Source organism: Petaurus breviceps, unplaced genomic scaffold, assembly GCF_028583685.1.
Source record: "Petaurus breviceps papuanus isolate PSGF00001 unplaced genomic scaffold, PetGlider_PUasm1.0 224, whole genome shotgun sequence".
Classification (NCBI taxonomy): domain Eukaryota; kingdom Metazoa; phylum Chordata; class Mammalia; order Diprotodontia; family Petauridae; genus Petaurus; species Petaurus breviceps.
In genome coordinates, this window is record NW_027185887.1 from 11,185,930 (window position 1) to 11,203,155 (window position 17,226).

General features: G+C 39.8%; 1 protein-coding gene across 3 annotated transcripts in view; it reads left to right on the forward strand.

Annotated features, from left to right (window-relative positions):
• The window catches only part of RIPOR2 (RHO family interacting cell polarization regulator 2), a 129,919-nt gene that overhangs the window by 90,211 nt on the left and 22,482 nt on the right, over window positions 1-17,226 (forward strand). For 2 of the 3 annotated variants that reach the window (XM_069095040.1, XM_069095041.1), the window contains exons 12-16: window positions 3,720-3,849; window positions 5,154-5,303; window positions 7,422-8,108; window positions 11,849-12,039; window positions 15,728-15,896. In XM_069095040.1, the coding sequence (XP_068951141.1) occupies window positions 3,720-3,849; window positions 5,154-5,303; window positions 7,422-8,108; window positions 11,849-12,039; window positions 15,728-15,896 (1,327 nt within the window). Of the gene's footprint in view, window positions 1-3,719; window positions 3,850-5,153; window positions 5,304-7,421; window positions 8,109-10,717; window positions 11,764-11,848; window positions 12,040-15,727; window positions 15,897-17,226 lie in introns of those variants that run through there. The other variant, XM_069095042.1, reaches the window with a different exon arrangement.

The window sequence follows — 17,226 nt, forward strand, 5'->3', positions numbered from 1 at the left end:
TGTAGGGGGACGAAGCAACCAGTCTAAGGGATAATCGCTCTTGCTTTAACTTGCTTGAATCTGGATCACTGTCTGGGGTGGAGGTCCTGGGGTGTGTGACCAGCTTGCCAGAGAATGTGGAGGCTTCAGAGAGGGCACCCAACTAATACCTTTGGCATCTGAGAAAACCCCAGGGTTTGGGACAAAGCTCCCCTGCCTGGTGCCAGAGTGCTACTATAGCAAAAAGCCCCAAAGTCAAGTAATTGAGTGGCAACATGAGCAAATGAGGGAAGCAAAGCAAACAGAGCAACCCAACTTTACACTCCTATTTTGGGGACAAAGAGAATCAAAGCGTGGAACAGGAGGAAGACAGTGAAATCAGAACTCCTGCACCAAAAGCTTCCAAGAAAAATATGAGCTGGTTACAGACCATACAGGACCTTAAGAAGGATTTTGAAAACCCAGTAAGAGAAGTGGAGGAAAAATTGGGAATAGAAATGAGAATGATGCAAGAAAGTTATGAAATGAGAGTCAACAACCTGACTGAAGAAAATAATACCTTAAAAAATAGTCTAATTCAAATGGCAAATGAGGCTCAAAAAGGCAATGAGGAGAAGAATGCCTTAAAAAGCCAAGTTTGCCAGATGGAAAAAGAATCTCAAAAGCTCACTGAAGAGAATCATGCTTTCAGAATTAGATTGGAGCAAATGGAAGCTAGTGACTTTATGAGAAATCAAGATACTATTAAACAGATCCAAACAAATGAAAAAATAGAAGGCAAAGTGAAATATTTCATTGAGAAAACCACTGACCTGGAAAATAGAATCAGGAGAGATAATTTAAAAATTATTGGATTACCTGAAAGCCATGATCAAAAAAAGAACCTAGAAATCATCCTTCAAGATATTCTCAAGGAAAATTGCCCTGATAATTTAGAACCAGAGGGCAAAATAGAGGTTGAAAGAATCTACTGATCATCTCCTGAAAAAGATCCCAAAAAGAAAACTCCTAGGAATATTATAGCCAGGTTCCAGAATTCCCAGATCAAGGAGAAAATATTACAAGCAGCTAGGAAGAAACAATTTGAATCTTGTGGGAACACAATCAGGATAACACAGGATCTGGCAGCTTCTACACTGAGCAATCGAAGGGTTTGGAATATGATATTCCGGAGGTCAATGGAGCTGGGATGAAAACCAAGAATCACCTACCCAGCAAAACTGAGTATCATGTTTCAGGGGAAAATATGGTCATTCAGTGGAATAGAGGACTTTCAAGCATTCTTGATGAAAAAAAACAGTTGAATAGAAAGTTTGACATTCAGATATAAGAAGCAAGAGAAGCATGAGAAGGTAAACAGGGAAAAGAAATCATAAGGAACTTACCAAAGTTAAACTATTTACATCCTTACATGGAAAAATGATAATTGTAACTTGTGAAACTTGAGGATAGTGTGTGTGTGTGTATACACATATCTATATGTATATATATATATACACACACACATACATGTGTCTATATAGGAGGATATATGGGCATATAATACATATGTGAATGTATATATGTTTACAGGTATACATAGAGGGCACAGAATCAATTTAATAGGAAGGGATGATACTTAAAAGGTGAAATTAAGAGGTGAGAGAGGAATATAATGAGAGGAGATGGGGAGAGACAGAATGGGGTAAACTATCTCATATAGAAGAGGCAAGGGAAAATGGTTGCAATGGAGGGGAAGAATAGGTAGGCAAAAGGGAATGGATCAATCTTATTCTCATTGAATTTGGCTTAGGGAGGGAATGACATACACACTAAATAGGGTATCTCACACTACAGGAGAGTAGGGGGAAGGGGTTGAGAGGGGGGATGATGGAAGGGAGGGCAGCCTGGCGGGGAGGGAAGTTGGAAGCATCTACTTTTGAAAAGGGACAGGATCAAAATAGAGAATATAACTAGTGGGATGTGGGATAGGAGGGAGGGAACTATAGTCAGTCTTTTACAATATATCTACTATGGAAATGTTTTGCATAGCTACACATGTACAACCTATATTGAATTGCTTATCTTCCTAGTAAGGGTGGGTGACAAGGGAGGAAGGGAATGAACCTGGAATTCAAAGTTTTACAATCAAATGTTTAAAATAAATAAATAAATATATATATATATATATATACTATTATTAATACTATTTTACATGTAACTGGGAAATAAGATGTGCAGGCACTGGGGCATAGAGATCCACCGCGCCCTACTGGAAAGTCGGAGGGGGTATGGGAGAAGATATGGGAGAGGGCAGATTGGAGGAGGGGATATCCAGTGGGACCACTATTTTGGGGTGGTGGGTAGGGGAAAAAACAGGGAGAAGATTTGTAACTCAAAATCTTGCAGAAATGAATGATGTAAACTAGAAGTTAATAAAGCATTTGATAAAAAAAAAAAAAGATAAGGAGAGAGAAAGAACCATTAGACTTTCTCAGACTTCTGGGAAGATATGTTCTCAGTCTTTTATTTTTCTATTTTTACTTACTTATTTTTCAATGTTTTCAATTGTCCTTTTTATACCACATTTAGTTTTTGTAAGTGATTTCTGATCCTTTTTTGGAAATGGACAGGGTATCAGTCATAGTGAACCTTCTCCTGAAAGCAAGGGATTTATCTTCTCAATCAGGATTCTAACCAAAAATAGCTACCTTAAAGCTGCCTCCTGCACTCTGTTGTTAAATACTGTTGTGCTCATGACATATGGTATGAAGATATGTCCCCAACATACAACATGGAGTAACATAGAACACTGATGGAAGTATGTTTTGTTATACAAGGAGAGCAAGACACAAACTCAGCAATTGCTTTATTAGGTACTGAAGCCACTTTCTTATTATTTGTGGTGCTTGTCATCTCAAACAGGAGGTTCTTCTTCCTGTGGGATGAGCTGCATAGTATTTTGATGAGTGAAATAATTTTGAACAGTGGGTCATCCATTACAATTATAAATGGCTTTCACAACAGCTAAAAATAAACAAGATCTTAATTTCAAGTGCTTTATTTATATTGAATCACAATATGCTAATCCCTTGAATTGGTATAGTGGTAGTGAAATCGCCAAAGGTGTTATAGCACTCTGAGACTTGTAATCTTCATACCATCTCTCAGTTTTTCCATCTAGAAAAAGTCAGTAAGGGAGGCTATGTGTTGCAGTGAATAGAGCACTGACCCAGGAGTCAGAAGGACCTGAGTTCAAATCTGGCCTCAGACACTTGACACACTCACTGGCCATGTGACCTTGGGGAAGTCACTTAACGCCAATTACTCTGCCTTTCCCCCTCCAAAAAAAAGGAAAAAAAAAAGGTCAGTGCTGGAATAGCTGATCTCTTAAGGGTCTTTTCAGTTCTTAAATCCTGTAGTCCTTTAAGGGAGATAAGTATCATAATTCTGCCTTTACAAATGGAGAAACAGGAACAAAGAGAAAGTGAAAATTAAATTATATGCAAGTAATTTTGGAACTGGGGATAGAATTGGGTCTCCTGTCCCCAGATCCAGTTTTCTAACCACTGGTTTTTCCTGCCTTCTTTTATATGTGTGTTGAAATTCACCTGGCCCAACTCCTTTTGATTCCCTTTGGCTTCTGTACAAGTTAGGCACTTAGATGAGAATGTGTTTGTTGGCCTTTTGTTGAATGGGCAGAGATGGATCTGAAAATCCTGTACACCGTGCAGCCTAATAAAAGAGCAATTGTTTTGCAGTCCCTTTGATGTGGAGGACGTGACCTCGTCCACAGGCAACGGGAATAGAGCCTCAGCTCTCCAGAGGAGGATGTCCATGTATAGCCAAGGCACTCCGGAAACCCCCACCTTCAAGGATCACTCATTTTTTGTAAGTTCAAGGTGGTCTCGTGGGTTGACATAATGAAAGCAAGGCAGCTCCCATGGAACATATTTGAAATGCTTAACAAACAATGCAAGTGGACTCTTTTCACCACTACTTCCCTGTGCCCGCCTTTTCCTTCCGTGCTGAGCCTCCCTCTTATTTCTCCCTTCTTTCTCTACCCAGCAAGAGCTACATCATTCTTCTTGTTCACCAGGATCAAATAATGATCAGAAAAAATATATTTGAAATATCTTTATGCTTCTCCTCTTCCACTCAACCTCACCTCCTACTTTCCTATTGCATTCCTATGGATATATAAATATACATTCCTATGGCTCATAAACTTTGTATTTCCTTCTCTAATATTCCTCTAAAGTAGACGTTCTTCATGTGATTGATTCAATGCTATTACCACGACTGGAATGACAAATTCAAAGTATTTTCTGGTTTAAGGAGCATTTGTCTCCATATTTATAAGATAGCAAAATGTTGATAAAAAGTTCAACTGCATTCCCTTATGGGAGAAGCTTAGATTGGGGAGGTATGGCAGGATTATGTCTGATGAAAGAGAATGGTTTTCCTTTCTACTCTTGTGTTTTAGTGGATTGTTTGCATGACTACTTACCCAACTCAAGGGATATTGTTTGCTCTGGAATGTCCCATCTTTTTTTCAAACAGGTTTTAGCTTCTTCACAGTCACATTGCAATATCATGTACTGTTCATGTATTTTCAGTCAACACTTTATTTTTGCCATAATAAATAATTACTTTTTCAATATGGAAAAAACTAGGGGTTCTTTAAAAATGAATAAAGAAAGTATGGAGTTCTTAACCTGGGCTCCAAAAGACTCCCAAAGGTCCAAAGGGGCTTGTGAATTTCAGAAAGTCTGAATTTGCTTTCTTTTTCTACTATTTTAATAATTATATTTGGTTTCTTTGGTAATCCTATGTGTTTTATTCTATGCACTTAAAACCATTACTTTGGGGGTGGTACCGGCCTCGGAGTAGGGAGGATCTGAGTTCAAATGTGGCCTCAGACACTTAACACTTACTAGCCGTGTGACCTCGGGCAAGTCACTTAACCCCAATTGCCCTGCCTTCCCCCCTCCGAAAAGCAAAAAAAAAAAAAATCCCAAAAATCATTGCTTTCAGATAGTATATACAGGCCTTCCCAGACTTCCAAAGGGGCCCCTGGCTCAGCTCTAAGTCCAGCTCTTTAGTTTGACCAACCAAACTTTGTAACAAACAGGAGTATGCTAACCCTGGGCCCTTTGACTGACTAACTCCCCTTTCTGCTTTAATGTCTGAAGAAGTGGCTACATCGTTCACCACTCAAGCCCCGGAAGTTAGCAGTCCTGGGTGCCTTGCAAGATACATTCTTTGCCAAGCTTCAGCGCAGCCGCTCATTCAGTGACCTGCCCTCCCTCAGACTCAACCCCAAGGCAGTGCTAGATCTTTATGTGAGTTTGGCTGGAGTGAGGTTTGAAGTGCTTCCTTCACTTGGCATGACTGCTGATAGGTCCTTACAGCTTGCACTTGATTTTGTTGAAAAAATGCTGGAGAAAAATGGTTGGGGCTGGGCTATGGTGATTTTCCAATTGGTGCAAAGCTTACTCACAGAGTACTGACAACCCTGTTGTGCAGTCATCTGTCTTTCTTTCCTTTCCTGATGGATGATTCTTGACCTGTTATTGGTGCCCTGTGATTTCCAGCACTTTTTTCCCTATTGTAGCAAAGATATGTGCAGTATGGACTCTACAAGGACCCTACAGTTTGATTCTAATCTTCAAGAGACCACTTGAGAAAATATAAGTAGGAGTCAGTAAGATGATTTTAAAACATATCTTCAAAACACTTTTTTTCAGAAACATGAAAAAAAATGTTGTTAATCTCAAATTGCAAAAATTATTGCCTCTGCAGATATATTAGTGAGGAAACAACACATTCCAATATAGTAGGCAGATAAGAGTCAACAAAAAATGAAAATTCACCTTCATTGTGGACTGTTGCAAAGTGAAAGCAAATGTGATTTTTTTTTTTAAGTCCAGAAGTCAAGCCATTATTATCTGGCATTTTTCCCCAGCAAAATCAACAAAATTAGTTTAAGCCTGATAGCTTGTCACTTTCTATAGACAGAAGACTTTATGTGATTGAAAGAATTAACAAAGACCTAAGCCATTTTTTCCTGAAGCTTAATTTTGTGTATTTATTTAAAGAGTCTAGAATGTTAGCCTATTATGCTGTTTTCAAAAAGAAATCCTTAGATATATATTCGCAGGGATGGATGTGTTTATATGTATTGTATGTGTGTGTGTGTGTGCTTCTATCTCTGAGGATCTTTACTTTCCCTGTGTGTGTATTTTCTATACAATTATTGTCATTGCCTTACAAAGCCTCTCTTTGCCTGAAGATTACAGGATTTTTATTTGAGACTCATGTGTCCTATTAGTAAATCATTAGCATTTATTGAACACTTGGTATGTGTGGAGATCTGTACTAATTAAATCCTGTAACAACATGCAAAAGGGATTCCCGTCCTTGAAAATTCTTCATCTTAATGGGGAAGGAGATGGTTCATGGAGCATAGACGAAAAATCCATAGAGAGCACAAAACAGCAGCATTTCAACAGAAAAATAATTAGTGACAGATGGGCCAAATTGTATGTATGAGTGTATTTGGATATTTACAAACATGCTACAGGTGAGGGTAGAGGATTGTTGCCATGGATTTATCCTGACAAGGTTTTTGTAGAAAGTGAGTTACTCATATTAACAAGCTGCCTGTTCCCTATCTATTGATAGCCTCAAGAACAATGGAATCCCAAGGCTTGTGCCCTGTTTACTTGAAGAGGATCCCCACTTATGTGAGCCTAGAACTGTGTATGATGTACACGTATGCACCTGGCAGGTGTGCAATAAATATTCTATAATGGATCTAAATACTCTTGTCTCCTACATTCCCGGAATGGATCATTACAAACAAGCAATTAAGTCTGATTCTATTTAGCAAAGGGAGGCTATACCAGCATTTATATTCAAAGTGTAATAGGAAGAGTCCTAACTGGGAGATTTGAGCTACTGTGGAATCTTTGTTGGAGTGCCCTCTATTTTGATAAGACCTATGCAACATACTTATACACATACATATCCATATATATGTACGTGTATATACATACATGCATATATGTGTGTATATATGTAAAATTGTTTCTGGCACGATCATCAAATTAATAATAAAAAAGACAGGATGCTTATAATTTCCTGTACTCAAGGATTAAGAAAGAAAATAAAGGAACCTGAAATGGTAGCTTTTGAAGCACATACATAGGAGGAAATTGCATGAATATGGGAAGAGGTTGAATAGATTTTTCACTTCAAAATGTACGGTGCTTTTGAAAACTGATTTGCTAGGAGACAGGTTTGATGTAGGAGACAAGTGCTTTTGCAGAACAAAAATATTCTGATTTCTTTATCTTAATTTCCCCCCACACATACATTTTCTTACCGAACACTAAATTATGTCCCCAATTTTTTTTTTATTTTTAAAAGTACTAACTTTGGATGCCTTATTTCCACAGTCTAATCTTCCCGATGACATCTTTGAAAATGGAATGGCAGTTGAGGAAAAAGGGCCACTGTCACTCAGTTTTTGTGACTTGCCCAATGGGGACTGTGCCTCATCTTCCAAATCAAGTGGCTCCTCTACCAACATTGGTCAGTCAAATCCAGAAATCACTGTTACCCCAGCAGAGCATAACCTCAGCAGCATGACCTCCAACACCTCCCCTGTGGATGATACCGGTCCAGGCTCTTCCAGAGATTCCTCAGTGGAAGTGCAGGCTGCAGAGCTGCTGCTGGAGCACACCAAGGACCAGAAAGCCCTCATGGCTGCTTCTGAAGTGTGCCAACAAGCCCCAGGCCCGGGCGGTGACAGCCTGTTCCTGGATAATGATGTTGCCGTGTCACTTCTGCAAGATTCAGATGAGGTGTCTGAGCTTAAGCCGGTGGAACTGGACACCTTTGAAGGAAATATCACCAAACAGCTTGTCAAGAGGCTTACCTCAACAGAGGTGCCAGTGATCTCTGAGAGGCTCCAGTTTGAGGGCTCAGTCAGTGGAGAATCAGAAGGCTGTAGATCCTTCTTAGATGGGAGTTTAGAGGAAGCTTTTCAGGGGCTTTACCTAGCACTAGAACCCCACAAAGAGCAATATAAAGAGTTCCAGGATTTGAATCACGAGGTGATGCACCTAGATGATGTTCTCAAAGTAAGTACATTTTCAGAAAAGTTTTCATGAGTTGGGAGGGGTGGAGTAGGGAGAAGGTCAAGAGGTTTCATTTGTTTTTCAGACTCTGGGGTCCTGGGTGCCCAACAGTCTGTTTAAAGTAACATATCTTCAAGGCATTTTTGTGTGTGTATGTCATGATCATTGTTTTAGATCTTAAATCATTTCTATTCCATTTGGTAGAGTACCACGAGCATTTGGTAATTAGCAATACTTTTTTTAACTGAAGCCAATGTAGTAATTTTTAAGAAAAAAAAGGCTTAAAATCTGAAATAGAGCTCCGGTTCCACAGGTTCCATAGTTATTAGTATCCCTAGGATGAAGTTATGGCACCTTGATGATCACAGTGGTAGTGAATCATCTCTGGGAAGTATTAGGAAAACTGGGAATCTCATGGCCCCACTGATATCCTTACCCTGTGGGCAATGGGATCCTTTTTCCTATAGAACAATTTCTTAAGCCATTATTCTACTACTCAGAGATTAGTGTAATGTTCACTTAGCCAACATTTTGAGTAAGAGCTAAGAGCTCCAAAATGGCACTCTCCAGACTGGCATGAAGCTGGGTGTCAGGTCGCCAAGATCAGGGAGTCACAACTGGTGACCATGAAGCAGTAGGGAAGTCCCAAGGGTAAGGCCCAGGAGAGGGGGACAGCTTCACCATTCCACCATTCACAATTCCACAGTGGGACTGTGGAGCCACTTATAAAGTATCTGCTCCCCTCCCAATACACAGATTGAGTGAAAGACTTTATATGGGAAGTAACAAGCCAGAGCTTGTCCATGTCTACTGCATTTTGTATTCTCCTGCATCTTTCTTGACATCTTGGCTTTGCCATCCAAGTTTATTTTACTCAGTAGAAGAGACCTTATGATCTTTTTGTTAGGGAAAAAGTAATTCTTGTGACAGACTCACTTCATAGGCTTCATAATTCTGCACACAGAGATTTAGGAGAATAATAGCAACATGAAGATCAAGGCATAGGGCACAAAGGGCAACATCTCCCTGTGCATCACCATTTCAATGTTTATGCATCCCACTGGCATTCTTCAGCTATGTAATATAAAATTACACATTCAGGGATTTTTCTGAAAAGCTTGACTATTCCTCTTCTCTGTCTCACTGACCTGTTTCAGAAATGAATTTATACCCAAGATAGCTGCCTGTATTATTCATCTTTGAGCTCATAACAGATGAAATCAGCTGTTTAGAATGGCAGCAGACAGGGAAGACAGTCTTTTTCTTTGGGTTGGCTTCTTGGGAAGTATATCTCAAAGCATTATCTGAGGACATTCATGGAAAGGTTATCTTGACTGGAGACCTGACATAATTGGACACTGGAATGAAAACCATCGTTCAGTACTCAAATCATTGCCTTGCTTGTGTCTTACAATGGTATATGCTGAATGGGGCAATTGGTCTGATTCTTCAAGAACTAAGATGTAAGTAGGGGAGAAAAGGAGGTTTCACCTGAGAGAGGAATCAGGAATGATCTACCATTTTTGCCACCATTTTCATTTGGATTGATGAAAAGCAACCTACTGCCTTAGGAAGCCCCAAATGAATAGCTTCATAGTCTTCAAAAATGACTGGTATTCTGGGACAAATGAAGAGCCAGCATATGAGTTACACAGTGGATAAAGAGCCAGCCTTGAAGCCAGGAACACTTAGCTTCGAATCCTACTTCTGATGTATACTTGCCACATAACCCTGAGCAAGTCACTTAACCTTTAAGCTGCAGAGAGCTGCCAACCTGCATTGACAGTTTCCTCACCTGAACATTCCCTACAACGTCAAGTCCAGGCCATTTTATTAACTCAATAATAGAGGGCAGCTAGGTGGTGCAGTGAATAGAGCACCGGCCTTGGAGTCGGGAGGACCTGAGTTCAGATCCGGCATCAGACACTTGACACACTTATTAGCCATGTGACCTTGGGCAAGTAAATTAACCCCAATTGCCCCCCAAAAAGCAAAATACAAAAACAAAAAGTAATATAGAATTTTAGACTTAGCACTGAAAGAAACAACAAGTCATTTAATCCAGCCCCACTCCAGTTGATGAGAAAATTGAAGGCTAGAAAGGTTAAGTGACATGCCCACAGTCACAGATATTAAGTTGGAAAGCCCAGGACTGGAAAGCATATCACCTAAGTCCTGTGTTGCTAGTGGAATCATTATTTGTTTTTAAATGATGAGCTGAGACCCAGAATGAAGAATATTAAACTATTAGGAATTCTCTCAGAACCAGATATGCTTCTTGACAAATTTCTTTGTTGAGCTTGTTAGTTTTGTTTGCTTTTGTCTAACTTGCTTTCAAGTAAAACTGTTGCTTAATTTGAAAAAAACAAACAAATCTGCCAGAACTCTGATATATTGTACTACCTAGATTCTTTTAGGCTGCTTAATTCTGCTGACAGCTGGTTCTTTAAAAGCAAGTCCAGAATCATAGCATGTTGTGTCTGTACTGTATTTTCTCCTTCTCTCCTGAGATATAATAGTGTAGGTCTGGGGCAAGTGGCTTTGAATCCAGCCTGAGTAAGACCAGATTGAGCTGGACAAAGCTTTCTCTTTTTTCCCCCCGCACATCCTAGGATGCTAAGCAGCTTGTGGAGCAGAAAATAAACGATGCTGCCTCTTGGATGGAGATCACTGAGGGTGAATGAGAACGGCTCTGATCTAAGAGACTGAAAGACATTTCCCCATGTGCTTTGTGCCACCTTGGGTGTCAGAGAGACAGATTTCAGCAAGGACGTTCCTGCCTTGTGTTGAGATATCTACGAACATTGCTACCTAACTGGACGGAGGAGTTTTAGATCTTTCTTTACTCACAGGACATGTCTGCCCTCCCTTCACTCCCCCACCTCAACTCCCTTGAACATTTGGAAGTTATTTGTAGTTATTTTGTTTTTTAAAAAGTTTTATTACCCCCTCTTTGATTCCTACTTATTGACATTATTCAATTTTCCTTTCTTCTATTTATTACCAGCTCCATGGTAACAGATTGTACTTTTGAATGCTCTGCCTTTTGTATTAGGTTTTGCTTTTATGATACTAGGGCTCAGTCAGGAGATTGACATGACTTGGCCCTTCAGAAGGACAGATCTCCAGTGTGGGTAGGGGCTCTCTTTTCTTAGATAATATTTTCTTCATTTCCTCCACTGAGATGGTGACACACAGAAAATCTAGTTGTACATAAAGTGCAGATGAAATTCAGAGTTAAGTCTTCTGAGAAATGCAGAAAATGCCCAATAAGGAGCACAATTTAAAGGGAGATGAGAAAATGTTGCTCAAATGCCTAGGTTCTGTCTTTGGCCAGTGATGTCCTGGTCACCTGAGATTAGGTTATTGGTTTGTATTCTTCACACACAACGTATAACTTCCTTGACTTATTCCTCAGTTGTATTTTAGGACGGGGAGGAATAGTGAAGGAAGCAGCTTTTTTTCCCCAAGACAGTCCAATTGTATTTCTTGGTGCATACGAAGATTTTAAACGCATATAAAGTGCCAACCAAAATAAAAGCTTGGGGGGGAGCCCAAACTGTTTTATGTCAAATTGGATAATATGATAATATGAAGGTTTTTCAAAAGCGTATAAAATGCTAACCAAAATAAAAGCTTGGACTTGAAAATGTCATAACTTGAATCGGGTGCAGTGTGTTTGTTTTTCCCTTCAGAATATCTTTATTTTTTTATGTTTTCATTGGTGCCTTCTGCCTTTTCAGTGCAAGCCGGCAGGAAGCCACAGCCGGCCTTCCAGTTTAAGTCTCACAGTTGAGAGTGCTTTAGAAAGCTTTGATTTCCTGAACACCTCTGACTTTGATGAGGAGGAGGAGGAGGAGGATGCTGAGGAGGTTTGTAATGTTGGAGGAGGTGCTGACTCAGTGTTTTCAGACACTGAGACTGAGAAAAATAGGTAAGTCAGAGGCTAGTCCCAGCTCACCCTTCTCTCCTTACGGCATCTACATTCAATAATTCTTTTTCATTAATTGAGGATCCTGGTGCACACATTACTCAAGGAAGATGGTATTCACCATACAGATGACTTTATTGTTCTTGAGGTCCCTTAGTTAGAGCTGAGAATAAATTTCCAGTATGGTTAAACCATCTGTGTGGTGAATGTCTGGTGTTGGTCCTGGAGGCCATTTTAAGTTTCTTCTTCAGAACCAGAGGAAACAAGTTTAGAGGGATTTCTTTTTGTTTGGACTTCAGCATCTACAAATTGTCCCCAAAGTAAATAATTGGCAGCTAACTAATGAGACTTGAGTATTTTATCAGGAGAACTCTTCCTTGACATAGGTTTGGACCTGGTTCTCCTTAACATGGATCTGATTACTAATACCTTCTTTTGTTTTTGAGCTTTTTTTTTTTTTGCTTCTTTCATCTGTTTCATTTAAGCCTTTGCATGGATTATGTTTGTTAATCATAGTAACATGGGGCCAGATTTATGCACTATTACAGAAGTTTCTTTTAGAATAGCTACAGATCCCACTGTTCTCCCTACTCCCCATCCTAATGTATTATAAACATGGCCTTCAGGGTAGCAAGAGGGTGCAATGAATAAAGGACTGGTCCTGGAGTCAGGAGGACCTGAGTTCAAATTTAGCCTCAGACACTTAACACTTACTAGCCATGTGACCTTGGGCAAGTCACTTAACACTAATTGCCCTGCCCTCTCCCCTCCAAAAAGCAAAAAAGACAAAACAAACAAACAAAAAAAAACCCATGGCCTTCTCTTGTCCCTTGTCTCTTTGTGGTGGGATCGGGAAGATGCTGATGTCCCAAGATGATCTTCATTGTGTTTCTTGGTACAGCTAGAACTACATTTTAGCATTAGAGAATACTGGGTATTTTATGATTTCAGGTGGGCTAAAACAAGCATATTGGAACATGCCCAATTCCATCATTTACAGCCAACAGATTACCAGGCACTTTCCCAGAGGAAGAGATGTATTTCTTAGCAACAATCTACATTGGGCCCATTTTAATCTAAACAGGTTTTCAAGTTACAACAAACTAGAGCTATTCTGTCTTCAAGAAATCCAAATTGTAGGAGGGTTTTTGAAAAATTTTTTTTCTCCTCCTTGGAATTTTTTTCTCTCATGTCTGAAATAGAATATGAGAAGAAAAAATGCCACATGGAGATTATTATCAGACCAATCTCAAGGTTGCTCAAATTCAACCTAAAAAATTAAAGAAGTATTTTCATTATAATGGTGAATAGTTCTTCCCTGCAAGTTATCCTAGCTAACCTAATTGGATTTGAGCTGATTCTAAATTCTGATGTTTCTAATCTAGGGGAGACTTTAATGAATTTCAGCAAGGAGTATTAGGGGAAAAGAGAAGGGTTTGGAGTAGTTTACAAAGAACTTAATGTTCCAGACTTGTGATTTCATTCATTTAAAGAACACTCTATTTTTAAGTTTGCAAAGTACTTTTCATATACTATTTCATTTGTTCCTTACAATAGTCCTATCAGATAGATGTTATGATTATCCCCATTTTACAGCTGAGGAAATGAAGACTGAGGGTTAAGTGACTTGCCTAGGGTCTCACAGCTAATAATTGTCAGAGGGAGAATTTGAACTCAGACTTTCTGACTCCAGGTCCAGCACTCTCTCCACTAAGTCACCCACTGTTCTGTAACTATGCACTGCTCCTCTGCAGCTCCAAGTCTTCGGGAGTTAGTTCCCTGGGGCACTGCCAGTTAAGTGACCATAGGTCACTCAATCACTATGTGTCAGAGACAGGGCAAGAACCCAGATTTTCTATTCCATAGTATGCCCGATCCCAACACTGCCTGTCTTTTTAAAATTACATGTATTGAAAAAACAAATTGGGGGCAGCTAGGTGGCACAGCAAGTAAAGCAGTGGTCCCGGAGTCAGGAGGACCCGAGTTTGGTTCCGGCCTCAGACACTTCACAGCCACACTAAAAACTAGCCATGTTACCTTGGGCAAGTTACTTAACCCCAATTGCCCTCCAAAAAGCAAAAAAAAAAAAAAAATTAAGGGCACAATTTTTTTTATTACACTCAAATACAAAAAAGAAAATATAGTAGCAAAAAATAATCCTAAATGCATGATTAAAATAAAAATGGTAGAGAAATTAAGACCATGCAGAGAGATGAATGAATTCAGGAAGAAGACTGTCAATAAGGATCCAGGGCTGAGGAGGCTAGGTGGCATAGTGAATAGATCACCAGCCCTGGAGTCAGAAGGACCTGAGTTCAAATCAGACCTCAGACACTTAACACTTAAAAGCCATGTGACCTTGGGCAAGTCATTTAACCCCAATTGCCCTTCCCTCCCCCCTCCAAAAAACAAAAACAAACAAAAAAAAGAGCAGGGCAAAGTCTGGTCCACGAAACTTTGAGATGTACCACCGCACACTTATCATGTTAAAGCACTTGCTAAATCCCAAAATCATATAAAAGGTTATAGTTAATATGCATTCACACTGTGCCCAACCTAGTGTGCAAATGTTTGAGATTTAGCTTTAATTTTTAGATTTTAGTGCAAGGCCATTGAATGATATAATGGAAAATAGTGCTAGACTGGGAATGGAAAGAGTTTTAGTCTGATTCTGTGACTTTTGGTTTGACCAGGGAAAAGTGTTTGACTTCTGTGATTCCATTTCTCCATCTGTATAATGGGCATAGTAATACCTATTTCACAGATCTGTTAGCATATTCTAGAACAGAGGTCCTTAACTTTTTTGTATCCTGGTCTCCACTGGCAGTCTGATGAAACCTATGAACTCCTTCTCAAAATGTTTTTAAATTAATAAAATACATAAGATTACAAAGAAACCTAATTATATCAAAATATACTTATCAAAATATTCTTTTTGTGTTCATGGACCCCAGGTTAAGAAGTCCTGTACTAGATATAAAAGTGCTTTTTTTTCCCAAAAAACTTTAAATGCTCCACAAATCAAGATATTATATGAGTTTTAACAAGTTTGAAGTAAGGATTTAACAATGAAAAGGGTACTGGGCAAAGAAACTAGGGGTGGTGGTGTGAGACCTGTGTCTGTGTATATGTGCTGAAGGGGAGGGTCAAATTTAGGATACCACTAGACATTTAAACATTACTTTCATTTTGGTCTAGAGTAAGAGAACATTCATGTCTCTCATTTCAGTAGCTTTTCCTCTTTTCATTCTTCAAGTAGCCATTGATCTGTGGCCAGAAAAACAAAAACAAGCCTTGACAGATTATTTCTTAATAGCATTGCTCTTGGGAAACCACAAGTCTAGAGGACAGTTTAATCCCAGAAAATTTGGCAAATCACCCTGTCAACAGAGCAGAAAAACACAAGAAGTGCAAAATGAGAGCCTGTTTCAAAGGCTTCTTAGTGAAAATCCTTTACAGAAGGCTTATTGTTCTTGAGAGACTGGGGCTCTGCTCAGTCATTTGACTTCAGAATACTTGCCTTCCAGGCTGAGATATGGGGTATTTGTTCACTGGTTTCTCCATGCTTCATGGCTGTCGACTGACAGGTCACTGTTTCTGGAGGGGCCCAATGGTAACCTTATGAAGTTGACCTGCTGCTTGCATTTAAAAACAAGTTATGAATGTTTCACCCACCCTCCTGCCTCAACAGTTACAGATCAATACACCCCGAGGCCAGGGGGCATCCTAGTGAAGCGCTGACAGAAGACACCGGAGTCGGTACCAGTGTAGCGGGAAGCCCTCTTCCCCTGACCACAGGAAATGAAAGCCTTGACATCACCATAGTTAGGCACTTGCAGTACTGCACCCAACTTATACAGGTAGGATTATTGTGTGTTATTCCTCTACCCATACCACAGATTGCTGATACACAAGGCAATCAGGTGGATTTAGTTGAATATAAGCTTATTGAGGGAAGGGACTTTCATTTTCCTGTTTTCTGGGCACCTAGCACACATAAGCAATTAATGCTTGTTAAATCAAAATCCTCCTTTTTTAAATTTAGCTGGTATAATGAATACTCACGAAAAATAAAGGAGCCCAGATATAGGCCAAACCATCTGCTTTTCTGGCAGGCATGGGTAAGATCCCATACCTTCATGGGACAGCCAGATGGTATAGTGGATAGAGCACCAGTCCTGAAGTCAGGAGGACCTGAGTTCAGACCCAGTGTCAGACACTTAAGTTACTATCTGTGTGACCCTGAGCAGACCCTGGCCTCAAAAAAAAAAAATCCCATGCCTTCCTTGCATGCTACTTTTTGAAACATGCTGCATGGTATAGTCCCAGGCAAAGAGAGAGCATCCACCCAAAATATTGGAGATCATTAGCTCCAATCTCACAGTCACACACCAGTCTTAGAAGCTAGAGGTCTCTTAAAGGTAATGGGGTGGTATTACTCAGATCAATTGATAAACCATGGCAATGTGGTGATGAGTAAAAGAAAATAATGTTTTAAGAGCTACCATCTACGAAGAAACTGAGACTGAAATCCAAGAGCCTTCTCTTTAAATGATATATTTGCAACAAAAAGATCCTATGACATGGACATCCCCAACTTCTACACACACACACACACACACACTCTCTCTCTCTCTCTCTCTCTCTCTCTCTCTCTCTCTCTGCAGCTGCTTGCTGCTCTAAACATTCTCTTTTTCTATTTGGAGATTCAGAACTGTGCCAAACAGATCTCTGCATCTGCCAGAAGTTCTCCATCTCAGACCTCAAAATACCCCAGAAGTATTGATGTTAGGACCCAGTGCTCCATCAGTCGTGCTAGCTTGGATACAAGGAAACAGCACCTACCTCTATGCAATTCCTCCCCATTTTTTCCTCTCTTTTTACAGATGCCTTTTATGTAAGCATTACATTGCTTCTTGGTTGCCTTCACTTCCTAGATGCAGATTGGTTCTAGAAGTCAATATGAACCCTCTGGGGATGTGCACCCAAACAACCTCCTACTGACATGTGCACTGATTAAACACCCCAGTGACGCATTCACCAACTCTAACTCCCACAGTTTTCATAGTTCCTTAATCCAAACATTAGTTCTCTATCTTCCAGAAAATCAAACTAAGCTCGCTGTGTCACCAACATCCAGAAGCTGGCTTACCATCTCCTACTCCACCAATTATTAGGGTCAGAAAACTA